This window comes from Drosophila subobscura, chromosome A (genome assembly GCF_008121235.1).
Source record: "Drosophila subobscura isolate 14011-0131.10 chromosome A, UCBerk_Dsub_1.0, whole genome shotgun sequence".
Classification (NCBI taxonomy): Eukaryota; Metazoa; Arthropoda; class Insecta; order Diptera; family Drosophilidae; genus Drosophila; species Drosophila subobscura.
The window spans coordinates 19,929,207-19,953,514 of NC_048530.1; the positions used below are offsets into that span (position 1 = coordinate 19,929,207).

The 24,308-nt window shown below is 46.8% G+C and overlaps 1 protein-coding gene across 1 annotated transcript; it reads right to left on the reverse strand.

Moving 5' to 3' along the window:
• Positions 1–208: 208 nt before the first annotated feature.
• Positions 209–1,250, reverse strand: LOC117892230. The gene is made up of 2 exons (XM_034798336.1): positions 625–1,250; positions 209–588 (listed from the first exon to the last, which is right to left on the reverse strand). The coding sequence occupies exons 1-2, from the start codon at positions 950–952 to the stop codon at positions 263–265; spliced, it is 654 nt and encodes a 217-aa protein (XP_034654227.1). The 5' UTR covers positions 953–1,250; the 3' UTR covers positions 209–262.
• Between the last annotated feature and the right edge of the window lie 23,058 nt (positions 1,251–24,308).

A 24,308-nucleotide genomic window follows, 5' to 3' on the forward strand; every position in this document is an offset into this window, starting at 1 on the left:
AAGCAACTAGAAATGTATGTCAGATATGCGTAATACAGACAGAGGTCTATCACTTATCACTTATTTCTGTATTTTAACGCTTAAAAGTAAAATTAATATTTTCATAAATCGTTTTCAAATGCAATTAAATTTGCAATTTACTGAGCTGAAATTTTGTACTTAATTATTTTTCAATTTGTACAACAAAATATGTAGAACAATCTTATGTTAAATATGTGTATAGTCCACACCCTTTTTGTTAGGAATAATTTGGAATTTTTACTCAGCTCTGGTGCAACTTTCTGCGCTGCGACTTGCGGCGCACGTGCTCGTGCTGCTGCTGCTGTTGATCGAAGGATAGGAATTTGCGATAGGAATGGGACTTCGATTCGGCTCGTCTTTGGTTGGAGTCCATGTCCCGATACATGGCGTCTGCTGCTCGTTTTGTGGCAACGGCAAGAGAGTCCCGATGTGCATCACGAGTTGCGTCAGAATGTGTGGCAGCGGCTGCACCACGCTGCATGGAAGTGGTGTCCTGCAGTGAGAAGGTTACTTCCCGATGTGTGGGCTGTAGGAATATCGTCTGAGACTTGGTCCTCAACTTCTTCCCAGTCGGCGAGAGCTGACGGCGCTCCCGGCTCCTCCGCTGCCTGCGAACTTCGCTGGTCCTCGTCGACACCGATGAGAGGGATCCCCCCATGGGCATGCCCTGAATGGACGTCTTCTTGGCGATGGCAAGGCCGCCCAGGCTGCGGCTTTCGCTGGGACTCTGGCTGGAGACAATGCCCCGACGCTCCAGCAGCTCCACGAGCTTATCCTCGATCATCTGATTAAGATTTAGCTCGGCCATCACCTCGCTGAGTACCTCCTTGACGGCGCTGCGTATGGGAATGCTCGGCTCCGGATTGGGGCGCAACTTCTCGAGCGCCTCCTCGGTGATCAAGGCAAAGCGCAGCTTCGTTCCATTCGGCATATTTTTGCGGCAGAAAGAAAAAAAACAAACGAGAAATCTTTGGAAATTTGTGTGGACTATGGAATTTGGTTTAGTACTGTGAATTTTGGATGCTTTTAAGCTGCTGATTTCAATTCAAACTGACGGGAGGGACTAAATATGTACGTATACGACAGGGACTACTACTAGCACGAGGGAATTCCCTTTATTATTTGTACTGCTCAGCTACGATTGTTCTGGAGAGTACTTCCGTGTGTCCCGCCTTTTGTTTTGGTGACATGTGACAGGTCGTACTTCCCATTATTGGCACATTGTGCTTTGTCATGCAACTCTCAGCGCTCTCTTTTGGGGTTGGGGGGTAAAACAATGCCAAAGGCTGCTCGCTGCACGCTGCTGTCCGGTGCGCTGCTTGCCACACAAAAGCTTCCTGCACTCTGCACTCTCAATTAATAAAGATGAATAAGTCAGTTAGTTCGCAGTGTGACATGCTCACCTTGATATGCCCTAACCCTACCGCCAGCCGACCCTCTACGCAATTCGCGATCCAACCCTCAAGTGGAACCCAGAACCAAGAACCAAGAACCAAATCTCTGCTTGCATTTCCTTTGCTCTGCTCTCCCTCGTTGACATTTTCGGGTCATTGTTGCGACGGCACTTCAGGCAAACCGAAAGGAAACGTGAAAGCAAAACGATCTTCGGCCAGCGTCTTCGTGAACCCTTTCCCGGGGCTGGTGACCCATCGAGGCGACACTCAACCCCTTGGCAGATGTCAGGCTTCAAGCCTCAGACCCGAGGCTCACTCTCGAATGAAAAATGATAATAATTTCCATTGAGGCAATTATAGTCGTTATGTATGTACAGCGTACCTGAATGCGGGATGGTTTTGTCGGCTCCTCGCTGGCTCTATCTGTGGGATTAACTCGATTTACGAAAGGGTTACGCATGCATCCCCAGGCCCATGCCGCTTCGATCTTGTATGTCCCAATAAAAGAATAACTGAATTCCCATTCCCATAACCAGGTAGCCTGTGTAGCCGTCTCTCCTGTGTACTGTCTGCTGTCTACTGTGTCCTGTGTGTCTCCTGTGTGAGTTATGTATGCAATGAATCCGCACAAAAGCGCGCGCTTTGCTCCTTTGCCTAGCTAATGCGCCATGTGGAGGGTAGGACGCGGGTATGGATGGGTCTGCGGAGCGGGTTAGCGGGGTAGAAAAAGTGCTTACAAATTACGCAAATCTAGCGCGTCACGTTCCCCATTACACAACAAAAACGATCGACAGATCGGCCAAGATCGGACGTCGATTATCACGTCGATTGCCCTTGGTGCGCGTCAAAGATCTTATCGGACATAGGCATCCGAGCATTGTGCTTTTACCAGTCGCAGTCGTAGGGGTTTTTCCGAACTGATCGGACGCACTGATCAAGTCAAGTGGCCGCGACGAAGTGCCATCAATTAGGCCATTCGCATTGTTCTCCAGCGCTTGATCTTTTCGCTGGAAGCTCGAGATCACTTCAGCCAAGTGCCCTGATGGGAGATAGCCAGGAGAGGGACTCATGGGGCGATTACCCATTAACCCTGTTTAGCATCCAAGACAAAACTACAGCAAAATTTTGCACTGGTAACCCCGTTCTGCCGTTTTATGTTTCCCTTTTAAGGTGCAGGAGTCACTCTGTGGCTGCTTTGAGGTAATGCTGCAGTTCTGTGTATACCTTTTAGCGGCAAGATGACATCTCATAAAGCTTAAGATTGATAAACTCATCAAGAGGTAGCAGAATGGTGACCCCGAACCTCACTTTTGGCGTAAGCTTTGAGTGGTGAGACACACAGCCAGCGGCTACAGATCGCCCGCCACAGATTGATAAACTAATCAGAGTGGGAAAAGGTAGATGCGTTCATTATGACCCTGAAAACTGAAGGAACTTTTGCACAACGTGAAGACAACCTCGAAACGGGAGGGGTAACACCGCCGAGCCGCTTTCAGCCCTCAAGTTGGTTGAGTGGTGACATTTGCTCAGTGGTTCAGAGCCGTGGGGCAATTTGTGTATACACTCAGAGATAGAAATTAGCCAACGGATGGTGCCCCCACCGTCTGGTTAACTCTGAGAAGTCTTGGAATTTTCTGTAGTCTTTCCTTTTTATGGTTTTTTTCTGCAGCAATTTAGTTCTGTTTGATATCACGCGAGAGGCGAGTGGCGAGAGAGAGAGAGGCATTTCTGCTCGCACATAAATGTAATTGTGGAACGCCAAGCCAAGTCAAGCCAAGCCAAGGCCATGGTCCAGGCACAGTTTCCGTCCCCATTCACATCCCCGTTCCAGTTTCCCAGTCATAGGGTTGAATGGTAATGGCCGCTTTTGGTCCGCTCTAGAGTCATAGCCATAGCCATAGCCGAAGCTTTTGGTCTCTCTGCTCGCCATTAGGGGTGGACTCTCGGTGCGATTCGATTCAATCGTTATCCAAAAGTATGGCCGGGCGGGCAGTCCAGCCAACGGTGGCTGGGGAGGGGGAGGGAGAGCAAGCGAGAGGCGAGACAAGGTGAAATATGTACAATTTCAATCTACTTCCCGGGCGCTGTGCCGTACCCCCCCACTACACACCAAACTGGCAGCCACTTCAGACCCACTGGCCGTCCATCACCGGGCCACTAACACTAACGACAAGGCAAAGGCAAAGGCAAAGGCAATACAATGTTCTGGTCTTGCTCCTGGTTCTGCCTCTGGTCCTTGTCCAGAGCTGTGCAGAAGACAGAGAGAGAGAGAGAGAGAGAGAGAGAGAGAGAGAGAGGAGGGAGAGGCCCACGTCCGGAGTCCAGTTCTCACTTCTAGTTTCGGTTTTGGTTTTGGGCGCCAACAAAGGGGTCAATACGGGGTGCAGGGGGGGCTGGCTTCCCATCCACCCACTCACACCCCTGCTTTGGGCTGGTCAACCCCCTGCCACAGCCACGGACTGTGTGTGTTCGCATTCAACCCCCTTCAACAGATTGACTTTTATGTTGATAACTCCGATGTCGCTGTGTTTTGCATCGTTCTGTTCCTGCTTCCTGCTGCCTGCTGCCTGTGTTTCCCCTTTTGCCACCCTCCACTACTCCTCCTCTTCCTCCTCCTCCTTCTTTCACCCATCTGTTTTGTGTGTACAAGTTGTCCAGTCCACTAAAAGGACTCTCTCGCTCCAGCATTCCCGTTCGCTCTTTCTCTTTCTCTTTCGCTTGTTTTGTATTATTCAATGTCTCACACCCTCAAGTGGCCATTTTGGATTTTTGGCCATTTCCCTTCACTGTCCCGCCCGTGGATAACAGCCACCTACTCTGGACAGTACTCCGTTTTAGTACTCCCCCACCTGCTGGTAACCGAACAACTGATTGAACAACTCGTCCAGCTAAAACCTGGAAATGGATTAATCTTCTCAGTGCTGACCAGCAGCACTGCCAGTGGTGGCTCTTGAACCATATGAATCCATTCACACGGCAACTCCTTGGCTGGCAAATCCGTAAATTAGTTGCGTCCTTCAATAATATGGGTCTAAGCCCGAGCACAATGGCCCAATCCTCACATGCTACGTACAACTCTATTGCCCAGTCGCCAGCGAGAGAGACTGAGACTGAGACTGAGAGTGAGACAGAGCCTTATCCTTTTGACTTGACGATGTTTTTATGATGCCCACTCCCAAAGAGAAGCTCGTGCTCCTTGTTCGCCTTGGCCGTATTAAGACAAAAGGTTAAATTTAAATTTGAAATTACGACCGGGCCGAAGGTGAGGCGAGGGTTGAGGCACGGCACGGCGCGGCACGGCTCGAGCGAGCATCACGTCCCACATTCACGGCCTGCGTGCTCCATGCGCCCTGGCCATACATTGCAATATGGCTCTAACCGCCGCTCTAACGCTACTAGCTAACCCCCAACCCCAATCCACCTACCCAGAAAATATCCATCCATCCCGGAACACTGCTGGACGTAGACCGACCGGGCTCGGCGCCTTCAACTTTTTGCCACTGAAGCATATTGTTCTCTTGGAATTGGATTGTTGGGTTAGGTGTAAGGTGTAGCAGATGGTGTGGATTTTCCCTCTGACCAAACGTGTGTGTGTGTGTGCTGTCCCCAGTATCTTTCTCTCCTTCTACTTTCCACTTCCACTTCCACTTCTCCTTCTGCGTTTCTGTTTCCATCTCTGTCTGTGGTGCTGGTCGAAATTGAGGCAAAGAGTTGGCTGGTAACCCGAAGACCTCGGTGGGTGGCAAGTTGTCGAGTGCCTCGAATGAAAGAAACTTCTGCCACGGAGTGGGACGGGGCGAAAGGCTAGGTGGATTCGTCGTATGCTAATGGACATTCGAGATTTTGGTTTTGGGTATTTTAAGCAGTTCAACGCCAGTGTTCAGTGTTCAGTGTTCAGGTCTCTTCAGATGCTGTTTAGTCGGGTCTCGGGTTCTCCACTCTCAGTGTGTGTGAGTCTGTCTCTGTCTCCTTGGACTGAGACTGAGACCCAGCTTGGGGAAAAGCCGATAAGTACGCTTTATGCCCTTAGAATGCTACGTGTGGGGCTTGGGCTTGGGCTTGGGTTTGGGCTTCTGGTTCTCGTCGCTCTCGGACTCTGTGCTCATGATACTCATTTTGTGATTGTGTGATGATGGATGGGACATGTGCCAGAGGATTGGGGCATCGGGGTAGGAATGCCGATAGCTGTCGAACTTGCGCCGGGCTGAATGGCTCGATGAATGGGTGAAGAATGGATGCGATGTGTGTGTGGGTGTGTGTGTGGGTGTGGGTGTGGGTAGGCCGCAGGGCAGCCAAGGGCCAGTTGCATTTGTCCTTGTGCTATTGAGCGTGAGCTCTCTCCCTCTCTGTCGCTCCTCTTCTGTTGTTCGCTCAAGTGTGCCGGAAAAAGGATTCGAACGATTTAGCATTCGAAATAAGTTGTCCCGGATCTCGTGTCCTGTGCCCCGTGTGGGTCCTGTGGCTGTGTCTGGCATCTGTTTGTTTGCATTACTCTTACCTGATATCCACGCCCACACCCTGCTCCCTGCTCCCCATCCAAGGTGGCCATTAGATATATAAAATATGCATGCAGGATAAACATAATTCGGGGCATGCGAGTAAATACTTTTGTCAAGATTTGACCATGATTGAGTGAGTGTTTGCTTGCTGACTTCGTTGGGCTTCGTGTGGGTTCCGTTCCCATTTCTCTGGGTTCTTCCTTCACGTTGCTTGGTGTTCCTTGGGGTCTGCTTGGGTGTCACACAAAGGTTAACTAGCCATAATTTATACGCTCGATTGAATTTCGCATATTTCTTTTTGCTTTTCTTTGTTTGCGTCTGTTCGGGGGTCAACTATTTGAATAAATATGTGGCCATAGAGAAAGGGAATAGACGAAGTGCAAACATATGATTTAATGGACACATTTAGTAGATGATTGTAGTATTAGTAGGTTCCACAGATAAGCTGAGAAAAGGTTGCACGAGGGCATTCCCCATAATAAATTAGAGACCCATTTTAGTGCCTTAAAAAGTTGGTTTGAAAAATCGCAAAGACTGCCTTAAGATTGTTGAAGGAATTGTACATTTAGCTTATGGTAACAGTTATCCAAAGATCCTCGAGGACATATCCTAACAGTAAGGGGAATAATTGATTTATTTAATAATATTTAATTATTAATTGTCGCACCTTTACAGATAGCTATGGAAGTATATCCAAGATCGAATAGATGGCTTTTGGCGCAACTGCTGGCAACTGTTCCATTCGTGGCACAGAGGAAATTAATCTGCCACTTTCCCTCTGCGGGGGAACCTAAACGCTCGCATTTCGCAGACAATTTCCCAAGTAATTGGGCCACAAAAAGGCCCCGCGCTGCTGTCAGCGATTTGAATATGAATATGAAAGCGAATATGAATATGAGTCGATGAAGGCTATAGGAGAAATAAAGAATAAATAAAGAGCGCACACCGAAATAATGGCTGTGTCATTTGCCTATTTTTCGAGTGCTATTATTAACCATTTGAAATATCATACCATCATGCGGGATGTGGCATGTGGCAAGAGGCATGTGGCATGAGGCATGAGGCATGAGTGCCTGTTGTGGAAGTGGGGACGAACGCCCAGGAGCATGTGTGTTGTTGCTTGCTTTGTTGTTGCTATTTTTCTGTCCTGGCGCGATATCCATTAGCTAATATTAAAATCATTCTCTTTTTTTTTTGCGCTCGACGTAGACTGAATGGCGCTGGCAGCGCACAGAGTCCCCGCCGCAGGACTCCCACATTGCTGGCCCGGACCCCCAAAAGGAGAGGGCAACAGACAAACCCACACACACACATGCACACACACGCACAATCAACAATCACGCACTCAGCCAGAGAGAGAGAGAGAGAGAGAGAGAGAAAGCCGGACGGACGGATGGGCTGGAGGACGTACGGATGAGATGAATGGGCCTGGCCCAGGATGGCCTGTCCGGGATTCAGCAGCAGGAGTAGCAGCACTGGCAACCAGAGACGGAGCTGGGGCAATGGGCACAAATGTGCCGAGTTGGTCGTCGCATTGTTTAATGAAAGTTCTTTCCCAAAAACTTTCTACGGCTTTTCCCCATGTAACGCAAGCCGCTTACGGGAACGTGTGTGTGTTTGACTCTCCCTCTCTGCACTCTATCTCTAACTGTGTGTGAGTGCGTGTGTGTGTGCCCTGGGACATTGGCCGCACGTATGCAAATGTGGCTGCGGCCTGCGATATCTGGTATGAGCCGGCGGTCGCCTGGCTGGATGGGTGGATGGGTGGCAGGGGGTGTTCGGTGCGACGTGCGATGTCAGACGGCAGTTGACAGCATGTTTATTTGTTTGCCTCAGCCTCCACCTACGCAGCATGCCACATGTGGCAAAGAGCTTCCATGGCGAGTGTCCAGAGAGCTCTTTCAATGGCCTGCCTTCTTTTTCAACCGACCTAATCGAGTGTGTGCGATGCTCTCGATAAGTGAATGCATTCATTCATTAGATGTGTGAATAGTTCCACAAAGCAGTTGCAAAAATACGAGCTGTTAATATGCAAATTGCCGCAAATTGAGTGTTATAAGTGAGTCTATTTATTGGGTGTTGAATCAGTTGAAAGAACTCAATGAAAAGCATTCAGATATATGCCAAGATCTGTCAGAGATCAGTCAATCAGTATCAGTATTCTGTAGCATAAAACCTATTGGAGAATGTGATGACAAATCTGCGTAGATTCACTGCATAACTGAATGTCATTTGAAATCATTTAAATCATCATAGAAACAGGTAGATTAGTAGATATTTGTAACAACAATTCAGAGACAGATTGCAGATTGGAAAATGTATTTCTTCGAAGCGTTCAACGAATATGCAAAGAATTTCTAAGTTGCTGCTCCATTAGCCCATTTCATGTGAGTATTTTGAGGTATTTAAAACTGCACTCATTACCTTGATTGGCCAGCATAAAGGATGTGCAAATGGAGCCATGAATTATTCAGGGTATCTGCATACATATATGACTGCATTGGAATCTCAGATGCCAAAACGAAACGATACTCTCTGGCTGGCAGAGCTCCCCCCGTGGAGTTCAGAATGCAAATGGGCAGAATATCCCCCTACCCGCACCCATCCTTATTCACAGTTGAAGTACGAACAATTCCCGAGTTTCTCTCTTTTGTTGACCTGGCGACGTGGCACAGGGACTACCTCCACGGAGATATCTTGTGGCGCTGCCGCCAACCCGCCTTCACACATGTCCACTCGTTGGTCCGACAAAATGCTGACTACAGGACATGCGCATCCTGCATTCACTCTCATGTGAGTCCATCTGTGTCTCTGCCTGTCTGTGTGTGTGTGTGTGTGTCTGGAATGCGCCTCTAACTGTGTGTGTGAATTGTTGTAGTCAGGACTTTTGGTCCATTTAACATGTCTCATAATAATTGTGATTGGGGTTTATTTTGCATTCATTTGAATATGAATTAGCAACGTTTCGCATTTGAATATCCCAACAAGAATAGTTGTGAATAAGTGTGTCTGTCTGTGTGTGTGTGTGTGTCATGGGTGGGTGGATTGGGGGTGGTTGGGTCATCGTTGAATGGACTGGAATAGAATAGAAATTTTGCCAATTTAGCTAAAAGGGAGAATCTTGTTGCGATGCTATCTGTGGATACGACCAGTGGACACTCACACACACATGCGCAGACAGGACATCCTCGCAGCAGGACATCCTAGGTGTATGTGTGTGTGGCAGCTGGCCACGTGAGTCCTGAGTCTTGAGTCCCTGAGTCCTGACTTGGGTGGTTGACACTCGTTAAGACGCAGAAAAACTATGCAACATTTTTTACTGTCAACCGCCCAACTCCACCTCCCCCATGTCCCTCCTGCTCTTCTGCAGTACAGCAACCCAACAGATTTCCACTCGAAACTTTCCTCAAATTGAAAGGACACGAAACGGCATGGCAGGGACAGGGGCAAAGTCACGGGCAAAGGATTGGTTTGAGACAGCTCTTTCCGCCGTTCTTGCTGTCTTCTCTGTCTCCGTCTCTTGTCTCTTGGTGGTGGAGAGAATTTACTGTTATTAATTAGTGCAAAACGGCCCTTGGGGGCCCCTTTCGGGTTGCCCTTCTTTTCAGTTCAGGGTTCGTGGCTCCGGGCTCCGGGCCAGCCCTATCCCTGTCATGTGGCTTTCCTGATTAAGGATATGCGAGTAGAAGGTGGCAGGCAGGGCGCTCAAAAGATTTTTGCGGAATGTCTGGCCAGCCAAACGGGTGCCACATGAGTTGATTCATCTGTGAATATTATCCACTGTCTATTGATTGTATTCAGCACTTGAGTGAGTGGGATGTACATCAATCAGAATCGAAATTGAATTGCATTTTTGTATTTATTTTTAATGAATTTATCGCTAAAAGAGTTGTACATTTTGTACTGATATTCTGATTCAAAAATATGAGTGTGATTATGAGTTCGATTCACAGGATTTTTACTGGAAAACAAGAGCTCAAATGATGGCCAAGTTTTTGTGTGTTAATCTGCGAGGGTGACGTGGGATCTCCAACGGATTCCAATGAGGGTTTTCTCTCTCCCTCAATGCCGTGCTCTCCCTGTAACCCACTCCAATGTTTAGTACTCTGGCCCCCTGTTGATTCTGTTTCGTTTGTATTGCGGTGAATTGTATCAACAAAATGACAGAAATTGTTTTAAAAAATCGCCCATCGCCCACTGGCAGCAGAAGGTACAAAGGACACACACAGGCCAAATGGCAAATAGAGCGCATAAATATGATGAGAGAACTTGCAATAATTTCAGTGTCTGTTTTTTCGGTGTTGCATTGTGTGTTGTGTGTGAGGCGGACAACGGGATATCAATCCGCAGATACATGCCCTTTCACACTGCATCCTGCATCCCTGCATCCACCTATAACTATCTATATCTATCCTCACCATCCCCTCTCTGACACTATCTGTTCAGGTTGTGCGTTTCCATCATTGGCAACACATTAGATCATAAATAAAATTAGAGCGCGCCGCTTCAGAGGCGACTCCTGTCCATTAGGAGCGCATCGATATCAGATACGCCCGGTGTCTATCTATCTCTCTGTCTCTCTGTCTGTCTGTGTGTGTGTGTGTGTGTGTGTGTGTGAATAGGTTGTGTAATATTGATTAAATTGGTGAAACAGTTTTTTTTTTTTTTTTTTTACTGTAAAATTTCGCACACTCACCCAAAAGGCACGACGAGCCCGGGCAGACAGCGAACTCTGGAGTGGTGGCTGTGCCCATGCCCTGCCATGTGGATGTGTGGATGATATCCCATGTCCGTGTGTCACCCTTTCGGCCATTATCCATTCGATTGCTTGCTTCTGCTGCTGCTAATAATATTGACACAAAGGATACTTTCTGGTCGCGCACTCCACACAAAAAGGTATGACAGGGAAAAAATTGGAAAGCTGCTACAAAAAGGAGCAGGAGCAGAGGCAGGAGCAGGAGGAGGAGAATGAAATGCAACAGCAGAGGCAGAGGAGGAGGAACGGCTTTGATCGGTGAAGTCAATTGTAACATCGAATTGTTCGCATTGATAGATTTTGATTTATTTGCAGTTATTTATAGGCCTTCAACTCTTTCTCTATATCTCCACCCCGACCACCCGACCACCGACCGATTCGCGTGAGTGTGTGTTTTTGGGATGACTCGACGGCTCATTGGACCCGTGAGTGAGTGAGTGAGTGAATGGGAGGTGAGTGGAACTTCAGTTGCGACATAAGATTATCCGTTCTTATCCTCGATTTTTGGTTTTTACCCTTTTAGTCACATTGGACAGCACAGGATTCGATTCGCACAGGCACACGAACATTCGCAGATACAGAGAGAGAGAGAGAGCGAGGGAGAGGGACAGTCAGACACTCAGCATGAACGTGCAGAAAGGATACGGCACCCACCAAGGTGGTCCACCTCACCCGATGCTACGTGATGCACATGGTCCACATGACATCTGCATATTTCTCTTATATCTTCGTTTCTTCAGTCTCTTTTTTGCTTTTTTCCTGCTTTTCTTTTTTGTTGCTTTCCTTCAACTGCAACTCATTGCAGGCACATGACTCGCAGCGTGCGAGGGCTTTTCGTATAGTTTTGAATGGGGAAAACGAATGTTAAAGTGATCTTTGAGTGGCGAATTAATTGCTGCAGAGATTGATCAGAGATCAAAACGATAGTCTCTTAAATGAGGCATTTCTATAATGTATTAATGACTCAATAAATAATAATTAAATTCTACATATAAAACATTCTACAGGCGTTGTTGCAGTTACTCAATGTGTGGATAGTTCTTCCATGAATTTCTGCTTAAACATTCGGTAAATTTTGTGCAAGTAATCAGTCTTGAAAAGATGTTTATGCAGCTAAAATCCATTCAAACATTACTCCAGGTTTAATGCTTTATATGAATTTATTTACTAACAATTTTAATATTAATTTAATTTGAAATAAAAGCTATTCGCTTAGCTGTCTAATGCTTGCCTGTTCCTTGTCTATTATTCGTATTTTGCGTTGTTCAAACCGGAACAAGAGTGTACAAGCATAATCCTTGATGTGCTGCCTAATCCCCTGTGCATGATAATCTTCTTGTGAATTCTTGAGACTTCTCTCGGGCGGCCTCTGCGATGTGCTCACTAATTGAAAATGCTCATGCAGCGCACCGCTCAGCGGCGGTATCTGTATCTGTGAGATGCTTTTTCTGCACTCGTATCTCGTGCATCTTTGTGGCTGTGGCTTTTCATCCTTCAGCCCCCTTCATCGGGGCAGGGACTGAGTCTGGGACTGGGACTGGGACCGGTTCTGGGGCTGCCTTTTACGACTGACTGCTGGGCATGCAATGGAAATAAAAGAGCGGCATGGGCGATGGGCGATGGGTCGTCGTCTGTCCAGCCTCGAAATGGGTTGCTCCTCCTCCTCCTCCATCCGACAACTCGGGAGTTATCTCCACACATCATTCCCAGCTACATCTTCAGCTTACTCTCTTTCTCCCTCTCTCTGTGTATGTGTGTGTGTGTGTGTGTGCTTATTGCATATCCTTAAGGTAATCACATTCACAATATAATAAAACCATGTGGTGGCGTTTCTTTTTGCGTTTCAGCCCAGCCCAGCCCAGTCCCCGGTTCGCCCTTCAGTCACTCTGCACCTTCTGCCGTATGCTTTGGCGTCCCTTTTTGGTCTGCAGCGCATTTGAATGGGTTGTCCTGGCCGAAACGGCCACAGGACTCGCCTGTTGTTTTTGTATTTTCGTTTTGTGTTTTTATGTTTTTTGTATGCGTTGCTCTGCGGTGGTGTTCTCTGCTCCTTGGACCATCTTTTTCTTTTCGTTTCGTTTATTTTTTGGAAAAACTTTGTTGGTATCCCAGCTACAAGTCCCTTGGGCAGCATTTACCACCCCATTCACAGGCGGCCCTTGAAGACAACCCACGCACACACACATACACCGCACACACTCACCTCGTTTGAAATTCTTATTCTCCAAAATGGACATATGGCCACTGGCCCACACTCACACTCACACCCTCCAAATTGGGAGTGGGCCTCGCCCACTGCCTTATCCTCAGGACCAGCTCTCCCATCCCATTCCTGCACCCACATCTATCAGTATCTCTCGCCTCTCTGTGTGTGGGTTTTAAAACCTTAAACAATTTTGGCAACGGCTTGCGAATAGACTGTAAATTGGGAAATTAATGGCCCCGTTACAGCTCGTGTATTGTTTTTTAAAGGGTTCTCCCTTCTGTTTTTTTTTCCCTCTCTCACTCTCTTTTTCTCTGGGTGTGAGGTGTTGGCATGGGGGAGTGAGGCGTGTGTGGCAGGCAATGCCAATACTTGGGGCTTTCTTTAAGATGATCCAATAATACACATGTCGTTGCTTAGGGATTGCTGCCGAGAAATCAGCAAATCTAAAGGCTAACTATGTGGAATCTTAATGATATAATAACTAGAATAAAAATAAAATAATATACAAATAGAGCTCCTACTAATTGGGTCTGATTTTTGGGAAATGAGTTCTCACAGTTCTCTCGAGTTTTCTTAAAAGGAAACGGAACTGATGTGCCTCTTGCTTGACCAATAAAATATGTAACCCAATAAATGGAGTAAAATATTGTGTAAATATCTAAAAATTCAGCAGAATATTTGCTGTAAATATTTGTTAGTTCCGGTGCTTGATTCTGAACACATTTTGAATACAATTGGTAGAAATAAATTTGTTAATTATTATTTCTCCATTTGCAGACGGACTTTAGTTGTGGAAGGACCAATGTCCAAATGTAGAGATAGAGCGAGACATAGCTTATAGCTGTAGATACATAAATTAAGATATGGAAAGTTCCAGAAATAGAAGCAGACATGCAGAAAACATTTTTTAAAAGCAAATGCAAACGCAGGCAGGGGAGGGGCACAAAAAACAGCAAAACATAAAAAAACAAAATAAAAATACAAAAACCGAAAATAAAAATTACAAAAAAAAAGTAAAATAATAACCCAAAGGAAAACAACATTTGCAGATATTTTTCCCCCTTTTTTCTGCCAGCCTCCCCATGGCGGTGATATTGGAACGGGAAATTTGTATGAGATGAGGGGCCGGACAGGGCAGGACAGGACAGGATACGCACACAAACAAACCAACCGACAAGCAAACGAATAAATGAACGTAGATATATACACCAGAGCCCAGTCCCCCAGTCCCCCGGTCCCCCGGTCCCCAGTGCTGTACCCTGGACCCCCATGCCCAGTCCCGAAGCCCGAGCCCGAGCCCAAGTCCAGCCCCAATCCCATAACATTGGCAACATACAAGGCCATAAACTCACCCACACACGTACTCTATATGTGTGTATATGTATTTAGATCGAGTCAGGGTGATACATATTCAGATGCAAAAGAACGGACGATGGGCCCTTGGACCTTCCCTTTTTGGGGGGTGGAACTGCCAAACTGTGAACCGAAAGGATGGGGACAGAGGACAGGACAGGACAGGACGATGCAGGACCTTTTATATTTACATGTCTTAAAATTTTAAAAAGGACTCTGCCACACACACACACACACATACACGCACACTCATAGAGGAGCACCGGCAGTGGGGTTGGTGGCCTTGGCATCTGTTTTGCATGCACCGAGAAAAATAAAGCAAATCTTGTGGCTGATTTCTGCACATTTTAAACAGGAATGAAATATCTATTATTTGAAATTGAGTAGTTATTTCTCATGCACTAACTGCAGCCCAGAAAAAAATGCAAAAATCTAAGAAGAAAACTTCAGAATTGTGGGACTTAATTCTCAAAGAAACTAAAGATTGTGCCTGCTGAGCATTCAAACTACAGTATTTATTCTATGTGGAACCGACGATGTCTTCTTCTTTGCATATCCATCAACTCATCATAATCATGGCTGTATTTTTTCCAGTGTCGCATGAGAACCAGTACGAGTATTCGTGCGGCTTGCCTTTTTCGGGTGTAGTTTTGACAACCAAATTGTTGCCGTTGTTTTTTTTGTTGTTTGTATGGAGGGGCGCTGGGTGGGTGCTACATTGTGTATGCATGTGTTTTGTGGTCCTTTTGGGTGCCACGGTCCAAGGAGTCAAGGGACACAACAAGATAGAGAGCAGAGAGCGAGCGAGTGAGGGGTCCCAGGGTTTGCCTTGGTTCCGTTTCATTAGTTGGACTCTCGCTTTGGTACGTACACGTTTACCTTTTACTCCCAGCCAGCTGGCCTCGCAAAAGGATCCACTCACACATGGGAGAAGGATCCTTGGAGCCGGCTTGCGGCTCCGCCGAATGCCGAATTGGATTTATACGTGTATAATAAAAGTACTTGACGGGAGGGCCAAAACACTAAATGACTATAAAAAGCACTTTGAAGAGGGTCAAATGGAGATAAATTTGTATACACACACACACACCACGCTCATATGTGTGTGTGTGTGTTTGTGTGGGGAGCGGTAAGGGACATGCGACTTTGCGGAAAGGATATTTGCTTGTATCTAATGTGTTTTTATTCTTGAGCTCGTTTTCGTCTTACATTTTTACGATTCGGCCGGTCACTTCGGACGGTTGGTTCGGACGAGGGATAAGCAAACAAACACACACACACACACAGACACACACACAAACACACTCGCATTATCCAAATGTCCATGTCCTTTATGGGGAGGAGAGGGTTGTTCTGTCACTGTGCTTGTGTGTGTGTTTTGGGGGTGTGGGCAGCGGCCGTCGAAGATGGGATATTTTATGGCAACTGTTAAAGCTTTTTGCGGCAACAAGCATTTTCTTTTTCTCCTTCCTTCTTTTTGCCTTTTGATGTCACATGTCGGACCGACGGCGACCAATCCTCTAGATCCCCACCATCGGCTCGGCCTTCCATTCCCATCATTCACTTATTTGAATAGCTGTCCCTGCCCCATCGTCCATTTCCCAATTTGGGTTCATTTCGCCGTATGGGGGGAGATATGCTGGGATGGTCGGGCCGACCATTGAATGCCCTCACCCTAAGAAACTCAAGCCCCCCCCAACCTGTTAATGGGGATATTGGGCTCATTTGGAGACTGATTGAAATGCGACACACATCAGAGTTTTTCGGGGGAATTTGAATATGTAGAATAAGGCACTGACTTGTATTTATAAGGAGGTTCTCTGAGGAACATATAGCACACAGAACGTGTTAAGCGATATTACTTTTTATAGTATTTTATTTATTATTAACTCTGAATATACTTTCCAATATCCAATAATTGATCTGCATTAAAATCGTACTAATTCTGGCATGTATTTTAGTGTCTGTGGTTAAGTAGATACTGAAATGCTGAACCTTTTCACGGAAGCTAACTTATGATTCTGATTAACTCATAAAAGTAGAATAACTCTGCTGCCTATAGCTCTGATTAAGAAGCTTTAACATCTGTTTGCTATCGGTTATAATCAAATATTTATTTAAGTAATAGTTTTAAATAATATTTAACATTTTGAAGTTATATTTCTCACATGTTAAGGCACATTCAATCAACATCGTACCATTCATACTCAGCGTGGAGTTAAAGTTTTAGGGTTATCGACACTCCCAGAGAAATATACTTGGTCAGATGACCAAACGGTTTCCCCACCAGCCCAAATCCATCTGCCAAATAACTCTTTGCCCGCCGAATGCTGTTCAGAGTCCTTCATGGGCATTCCTGAGGTCTCTGGAGCACTCGCGAGAGTGCGAATGAAATTCGATACTTTTTACCATTGGCCATTGGGCTTTTTGCATCGATTTCTAATTGCGATCTGTCAATTATTTGCGAGAGTTATGGCCCAGAAAAGTTTTGGGACCGACCTCCCGCCGGGAATTGAGAGCTGGACGGACAGGCTGTCCTGGCCTGGCCTGGCCGTGGCCCATCTGCCAAATGGGCAGCGTGGAAAATTGTGCAATTTTAATGCTTTTTTATGGCTTATAAAAAAGCAATAACAACATTGACAGCAATCCATTGAGACGGTGTGTCCGGGCGTGGGCATGCCTCATGGCTTATGCGTCTGAAACTCGATACGTTTCGACCCCCCCTCCACTCCACTCTCTCCACCTCTCAGCAGTTTTCCCCCTGTGAATGTTTCCTTTTGTTTTTCCCCTCGTTTGTTACTGTTTTTCGAGGTTGATTTTGACGGACAAACATGATTAATTTTAGCGTTGATTTGGAGAGCATTTGCCAGTTGTCCTTCAAGGAGAAAAGTGATCAATCATTTGCATTTTCCGTCGCCGACTTTTCCGCCGCTAATGAAAAGCCTAATTGGGGTTTTGCCATTTGGCCTTCTGTCCAGACGAGTCGAAAGTGCGTTGCCACTGACCAATGGCCAGGTCAGGTCGGAGAGTGTGTCTCAAGGACCCTCGCGGAACCCGTTTGCCCATCTTGAGGGGTTGATGCCCGTCTTGATTCTGCTCTTTGGGTCAGATGTTGCAAGATCACGTACTCCTGGTCATCTTGATTAGCGCTGAGACAAAGTTCAATTCGATTAGGGGTGAAGTCGATGGCCAGATGACCAGCTGAATGGGAGTGGGGGAAGATCTTGGGGGGTTGCACGGACACATGCCCGACACACACTCGTACTTTCTCCGATTTTTCTTGGCTTGAGATATGCTTTCGAAACGCAAACGCAAACGCAACCCTCACCGCGCAAACGAATTTCCACAACTGAGGTTGTTTCTCAACTCTCCTGCCGATCGCGCAACGATCAGCGATCCGTTTTGACAGTCGCGTCCCGAATATTACCGCCAGTCCACGTTGCCAGGGGTCATGCGGCAGTCAACTCCCCTATTCGATCGAAATGCCGCTTAGCCAATCGCACAGAGTCCCGCCAGAGCTAAGGGTGGCTCGGCGATCCTTGAAGCCGTTCCAGATAATGCCAGACAGAGATGACTATAGAGTGACGCATCTAGGGGGTTGCAGCGAGAGAGCAGCCAATAGATCTGACATTTTAGGTAGAGTTTCATTTGCTGTGAGCATTTACATAATCGGATTATGTTACAGCGCCTGCCACACGATCGTTTGTGCAACATCTGCACTTAATTCGTCAATTCAAATTTACATTCTGAAGAGTTGCAACAACAACAAAAAAACCCAACAGCTAGTTTGGTGTTTGCTAATCGATGGGTAGGCTGGGGGCAGGCATTTAATTGAAATTGAAACCCAGATGAAAAATTGTAAAGTACTTGGAGCAGAGCCTTTTGTGGGGATATCTGAGTAGTCAGAGTAGTATAGGGAAGGATAACGAATCTACTTTCATTCTTGAATGTGATATCCTTGTTTCAACAAAAATTCCATAGCCTATTTTTGTGGGGTGGCGCAAAGAATTCCCCTGCTTCTGGGTATGCCATATCGATGGGAATGAAACCTGAAATCATGCCCAGCATTCATGATATTTGAATATCCTTGAGCTGGGCATCAAAGTGATGTGTGATGTGTGTGTGGGGTGTGTGTGTGTGGAGTGTGGAGTGTGGAGTGTGAGGAAATGGCAAATGTTGTCTAGACCTAAAACAATGAATTGCTGAATATCTGTTTGTGATTTGTTTGGAATACTTTTTCCAACCCAATCCCCGTCCTCATCCCCACACATGCACACTTCCGCCGCCTTGGAGTTGTTATTTAAATATTTTTCAAGTCGTCTCAAATTAATTTACACCCAATGCACACACACACACAGAGATAAAGGCAGACACAGGACACACACATGCATGCCGTGAGTGCCATCAAGTGACAATTAGAAGGCAAAAAACACACACAGCAAGGACTCGCACAAAGACACGAACAGGCGCGGGACGACAAAGTCGAGGCCCCCACCCTTCGCACACACACACACCCAGGACACACACGACACACGAGTGTCGCACACGGACACACATCCTTTTTGCGTGGAGAGACAGAGACACAGCCATGCATGGCCACAGGATGGCTGCTGGGGAAAACGAAAGGTTAAATTCGCTTTCAAATGGTCAGAATCTTTTAATGAGTGTGGGTCTGGGTCCTGGGTCCTGGGTCTGGGTGGATTTGGATTGTCGTGCTCTGCTCTGCTCCTGATGATGGCGGACAGGCAGGCGCACTGAGTGGGTGACCAACACAAAGGCAACGGCTTTTCTTTCTCTCTCTAGCACGCTCACACTCTCGATGTGTGCGTGCGTGTGTGTGTGTGTGAGTCGTCCTGCAAAAGGGTTATTGCTGGCGGCAAGTAAACACCACCGGCTATTCCACAGGCGGACACATGGACACATAGACACACAAAGTGCGGTCCATCGAGCCGTAAATCCACCCGATGCCGCCATTGTGCCTGCCTCTGTTCTTGTCCCAGTGTTGCTTTCTCCCTTACTCTTTGCTCAAGCACTGTACACTGTGGGCTTTCACCCACGAAGCTGAACGGCGATTGTTGAATGACTTTCAAGATGTCCGTTGGCACTGGGATTACCAATAATTAGCCATGGACTTAGCTAATTTGGGATGTATTGTACGCATCCAATTTGAGGGCTTACCGGCAGCAATTGTTCCGATTGGACTGATCTACTTAGAGTCTGTCTCTCTGGATCCCTGAGAACTGTATCACTCAAGCTTCTTACGGAATATATTTCAAGTGAATTAATTGCCTCGAATCCTGAAGGATTTTTACGATATTTGATGGGCCTTCTCCCAGGCAGCGGCTGAGAGCGGCTGTTGTGATTATTCCCAATAGTTTATCTTAAAATTCAATCAAATTTTGACTCATAAACTATCAGCATTAACAGTAAGCAGTAAGTATTAATAAATCGAATATTGAATTGAACTCATTAGCTGGGAGAGGAATGGTTTAAAATTAATAAAAACAAAGATTATAAAAGCGAGAGCTACTGCTAGCAAAATAATTGATTGGCTTCTAAGGTTGGTAGCCTAACTTTATAAATATGTAAAGAGAATGTGTGGATTAAAATACGAGCATATTCATCACCATAGACAGTCGGAAAGGCTTTAGAGCTCTTCTTGCTACGGAATATATTTATTCAATTACATACGGCATATGGAGGCAAACTTTTGCATCTTAAAGGAGTTGCTGTTTATTTTCTGAATGATCTGTGGCATGAGTCCCGCATCGATGATGGCCTGGACTTGTGCCTCGTTGCTGCGGCCTATGTTCGAGAGGAACCAGATCGCCTTCTCTGTTATGTAGAACTTGGGGTGCGAGATCAGGGACTGAATGTAGGACAGCACCCCCAAGCTCCATTGCAATATTCGCTAAAGATTATGTCAATCCCGAAAACCGCCTCAACCTAACCTAACCTAACCTTCTAATGGAAGCCATAAGATAATCATTGGATTACTACTCTTAGTTGGGTTAGATTTTGTGAGCATTGCGTTTGGGGAATACTCGTTGAAAGCTTCCAAATAAATGTGGCACTGGCGATGGCTGCTGCTCTATCTCAAGGTACACAAATGGTATTCCAATATCATTTGGACAGTGGAAAATGTTTCGCTTTGTGCAATTGGAATCGCAGTTGCGATGGGGGTTGGTGCCTCAACTTTATAATGAGAGCAAGGAACACACGCGTGCCTCAAAATATTTACACACAATGGGCCAAGGAAGCGGGCAGGGTAATGCCATCCGACCGATCCGGGGATGGTGGATGCCAGGGGGATGTCGTGGGCTGGCCGTTGGTCGGCTGGCCGGTCATCCAGAATGTTGGCCTTTGGTAATTTGTTGAGCTTCAGCTTTAAATTCAGGACATTTGATGCTTTTTCCGTTTGTCGCCTTTGCAACCCTCGCAGCAAACTTGTTTCTCCAGGGACTCTCGAGTGGGACGGGGACGGGAACGGGGACGGGGACGGGCCCTGTGACTGGCAGGAAGGGAGCGGCTGTCATGGCGGACCAGGCCCAAAAGCAAGGATCAGAGCCAGAACACGACCAGGAAACCAGGCAAAGCGGTGATTGTTTTAAAACATTTCACGTTTCGATCGCCTTCCGTCTTCAGCTGCCAGAATGGGCATAAAGAGAGTCGGAATGGGAATACGCAGGGAAACAGGAACCAGCCATGGCCATGCCATGATAGAGACCAGAGGCCCATGCAGAGGCACAGGCAGAGGCACAGGCACAGGCACGCACGCGAAGATTAAAGGTTACCACTCGTGACCTTGCCGTAGCCTAAACAGAGTCCTGAAACAGGAGGCAGCCAGCAGCAGACAGCAGCGAGCAGCAGAATGTAGCAAGCAGCTTGTGGCATGTACGTGCTCGTTGTCGGAGCCTCTAAGCCGGGGCCAACCCATTTGAGTGAGTCGTAAATCAAAATGAGCTGCATAAATGCCTACAAAATGTTTCAATGTTTTCGATTATGCCACCGCATCCCGATAAACATTTCGATAACGCCATGAACTCTGCTCCGCCATGGGCCGTGCGTTCTGCGATCCGCGATCAGTTTTGTATTTTACAATTTTTACTATTAAGGGGCGGTATTTGTACATATTTATACTTTGTACTTTTATTTCATTATTGCGTCGGAATATGGGCGATATTTGGTGTGAAAAATGGACCGTAACAAGACATGCAATTAAGTTTCCATCATTAGAGGATTCTGTTTCTATTTGGACTGCTTTACAGTTTAATCGAATGGGAATTCTTTGGCCAATTGCTTCATCGTTTTGAGGCTGCATTTGAGTCTTCGTTTTCACTTAGTTTAAGTAGGGGGCCTTCTGTTAGTACATACATGAAGCGTACATCCTGCGAACTTCTACATTATTGTACAAAAAATTAAGCACTCGCATCGAAGTCTATTTTGCCTTTTTGCTTGCCCTTTTCTTTCAGTTTTGTGACCACAAATATTTCTTATTGAATCTTCATGGCATTTACATCAGTGGTACATCAGCAGCATACATCAATGCTTAAAATTTCGCTGGTTTCTGGTTTCCCCCCTGTGCCGCTTTGACTCGTCTGTGAGTTGTTTGTTGATTTTTGCAACTTTTCGGAAAATATTCAAAGCCTCTCCTCAAACCTCAAACCTTCTGCGTACACACATACACACATAAGCTTCTATGTAAAAATATGCATATGTGTGTGGGTGTGTTTGTGTGTGTTTGTGCCAAGGGGCGCATTGCCAACCTAGTCAAATAAAACACTTTCTAAAATTTGACTTGGGCAGAAACCGCATTCATTACTCTTAGCCGAAGTGGCAAGTGGCAAAGGCAAGCCGGCAAGGATGCCCCACAGCCAGGAATTTACCGTTTTTAATCTCATTTCAAAAGTCCCTGCCACACACACACACACACACACACACACAGACTGGGGGTGGGGCGGGGGGAATATGTGTAAATATGAGCATTGTTCCAAGTCGGCTAGTGCGGCAAATGGTTGATGGAAAAATAAGTTCCTGGTCGAGGGACGGGCTGGGCGGCAAGGCGTTCCTTTTGGTGTGGGCGGGGTCTGGCCATGGCTGCGGCTGGGACTGGGGATAGATTGAAAATGATGGTCCGACAGATTTTGGAAATTACCAGCAACGGAGGCCAGAGGGCAGCCGGCAGCAGGCGGCAGTCGACAGCCGTAGACAGGAGAGCCTTCGGGGCAAGTAGCGCTGGCTGCCAAAGGGTAGTAAACGAAACGAGAGGACAGAGCTGGGCAGGACAGGACAGGACAGGACAGGACATCTCCACATCCACATCCATATCCGCATCCACATTCACATCCACATCCAAGTGGCTGGAGCAGCGGCGTTGCTGGTTTTCGTGGGGAAGGCGACCGCAGGACCTGAGCCTTGAGCCGGGTAAATATTTGTGGTTACCGAAAGGATACTTTTAGCTATGCGTAAATTCAGAAAGGCAAATTGGCAACTTCAGAGCTGCTGCCCCAATCTCCGTGTGTGTGCGGGGGTTGTGCTTGTGTGCTGTGTGTGTGTGTGTGTGTGAAGATACAATATCTTCTGGCAGTGCGATTGCGTGGGGCATACAAACAAACACCAGGCAGGCCAGAGACACATGGGGCATGCCCCCTGGGCAGCCAAAAAACCCAAAACCCAAAAACTGAACCGAACCGAAAACGAAGCAGATTGAAATGGTTTCCCGACAATCCCCCGCTTGAACCCTGAACCCAGTTGCCCGTTTGCGTTGCTGATTTCATTAAGACGGTGACCAAATAAAATTTATTAATCCTAAGGCTAATAAATAGTGCGACATTAGCAAAAAGGCATCCAACCGCAGCCAGGCAGCCAGACCCGGCCAACCGGTCCATGTAGGTCCCGCAGGTCCTGTCTCCTGCTTGCTGTGAGTTCTGTGTCCTGTGTCCTGTGTCCTGTATCGTGGTCCAGGCAACAGGGGTTGCTCTGTGCTTTTGCTGTGGAATTTAGCAGATTTTTGATGCTGTTTTTTTGGTGCAATTTGGTGGCAATTGTCCAGCATCAGTGGATAGCGGGGTGACGGGGTAACGGGGTGTCGGGATCAGTGTTTGGGGTCACAGATCAAGCCAATTAACCCCACTGATCTCGGATGCTGCACAATCTCCCCACCCAAAATGGGACAAAAAACAGGATCTCTTTTTTAACATCATTTTGAAGGGGAACTTTTGTTGGCTTTCGGCTCGTTGACCCTTTCATTTCAGGGGCAGGCCACAGCATCCCAACGCTCAACGCCCAACTCCCATTCACATTCACATTTCCATGCCCATCCCAGGGGGTAAGTCGAGTGTGGAATTTAATTAGTGTTCAAGTGCTCGAAGGGCTGGGGGGGGGTTGGCTAATGAGTTCTCAGGTGAGACCCATACCCGTACGTGCCACAATGAAAATCGCAGCTCAAATCCATAAAAATTGTAACATGTGCTGCCGGCAAAGTTAGTGCCATAGGCACGAACCATCCAAGTAAATTCTGTCCAAAATTCAACACTCATTTCGCAATTAGACTTTAATTAAGGCCCGCGACAATTGCTGTGGCCGTTGACAACCCTTTTTTTTGTGTTGTTGTTCCTTTTCTTAATTCCCTCAAATGTTATCTCTTTGGGGGATTTAGTTTAAGTTTTGTTTCGGTATCTTTTCTGTTTCTCTGAGTATCTCCTTCAATCTGAAAAAGTATTCGTGCAACAAAGTGCAACCAGCAGCAGCAGCAGCAGCAGCAGCAGCAACAGTGAAGGCAACAATCCAAGAGTCCAGCAGGCGGCAAAGCTCTGCCGCGGTGTGTGTCTCTCCCACACTCCTTTGACGGCAGGTGGACAAATGGATTTTCCAAATAAGCGAAGCGATGCAGCAGCAGCAGCGATGGGAGGGACAATGGCAAAGCCAACTCCGGGATTGCATTCGCATTCGCGTTTTGTTGGAAAACTCCAAAGAACAACAGCAACACACCTATAAAAGGGCGGGGAGGGGCTTCAAAGAGGCACGGGGAGTTGGGTGTTGCGGGGTGGTTGGGGGTTTGGGGGCTGAAAAAGAATGCA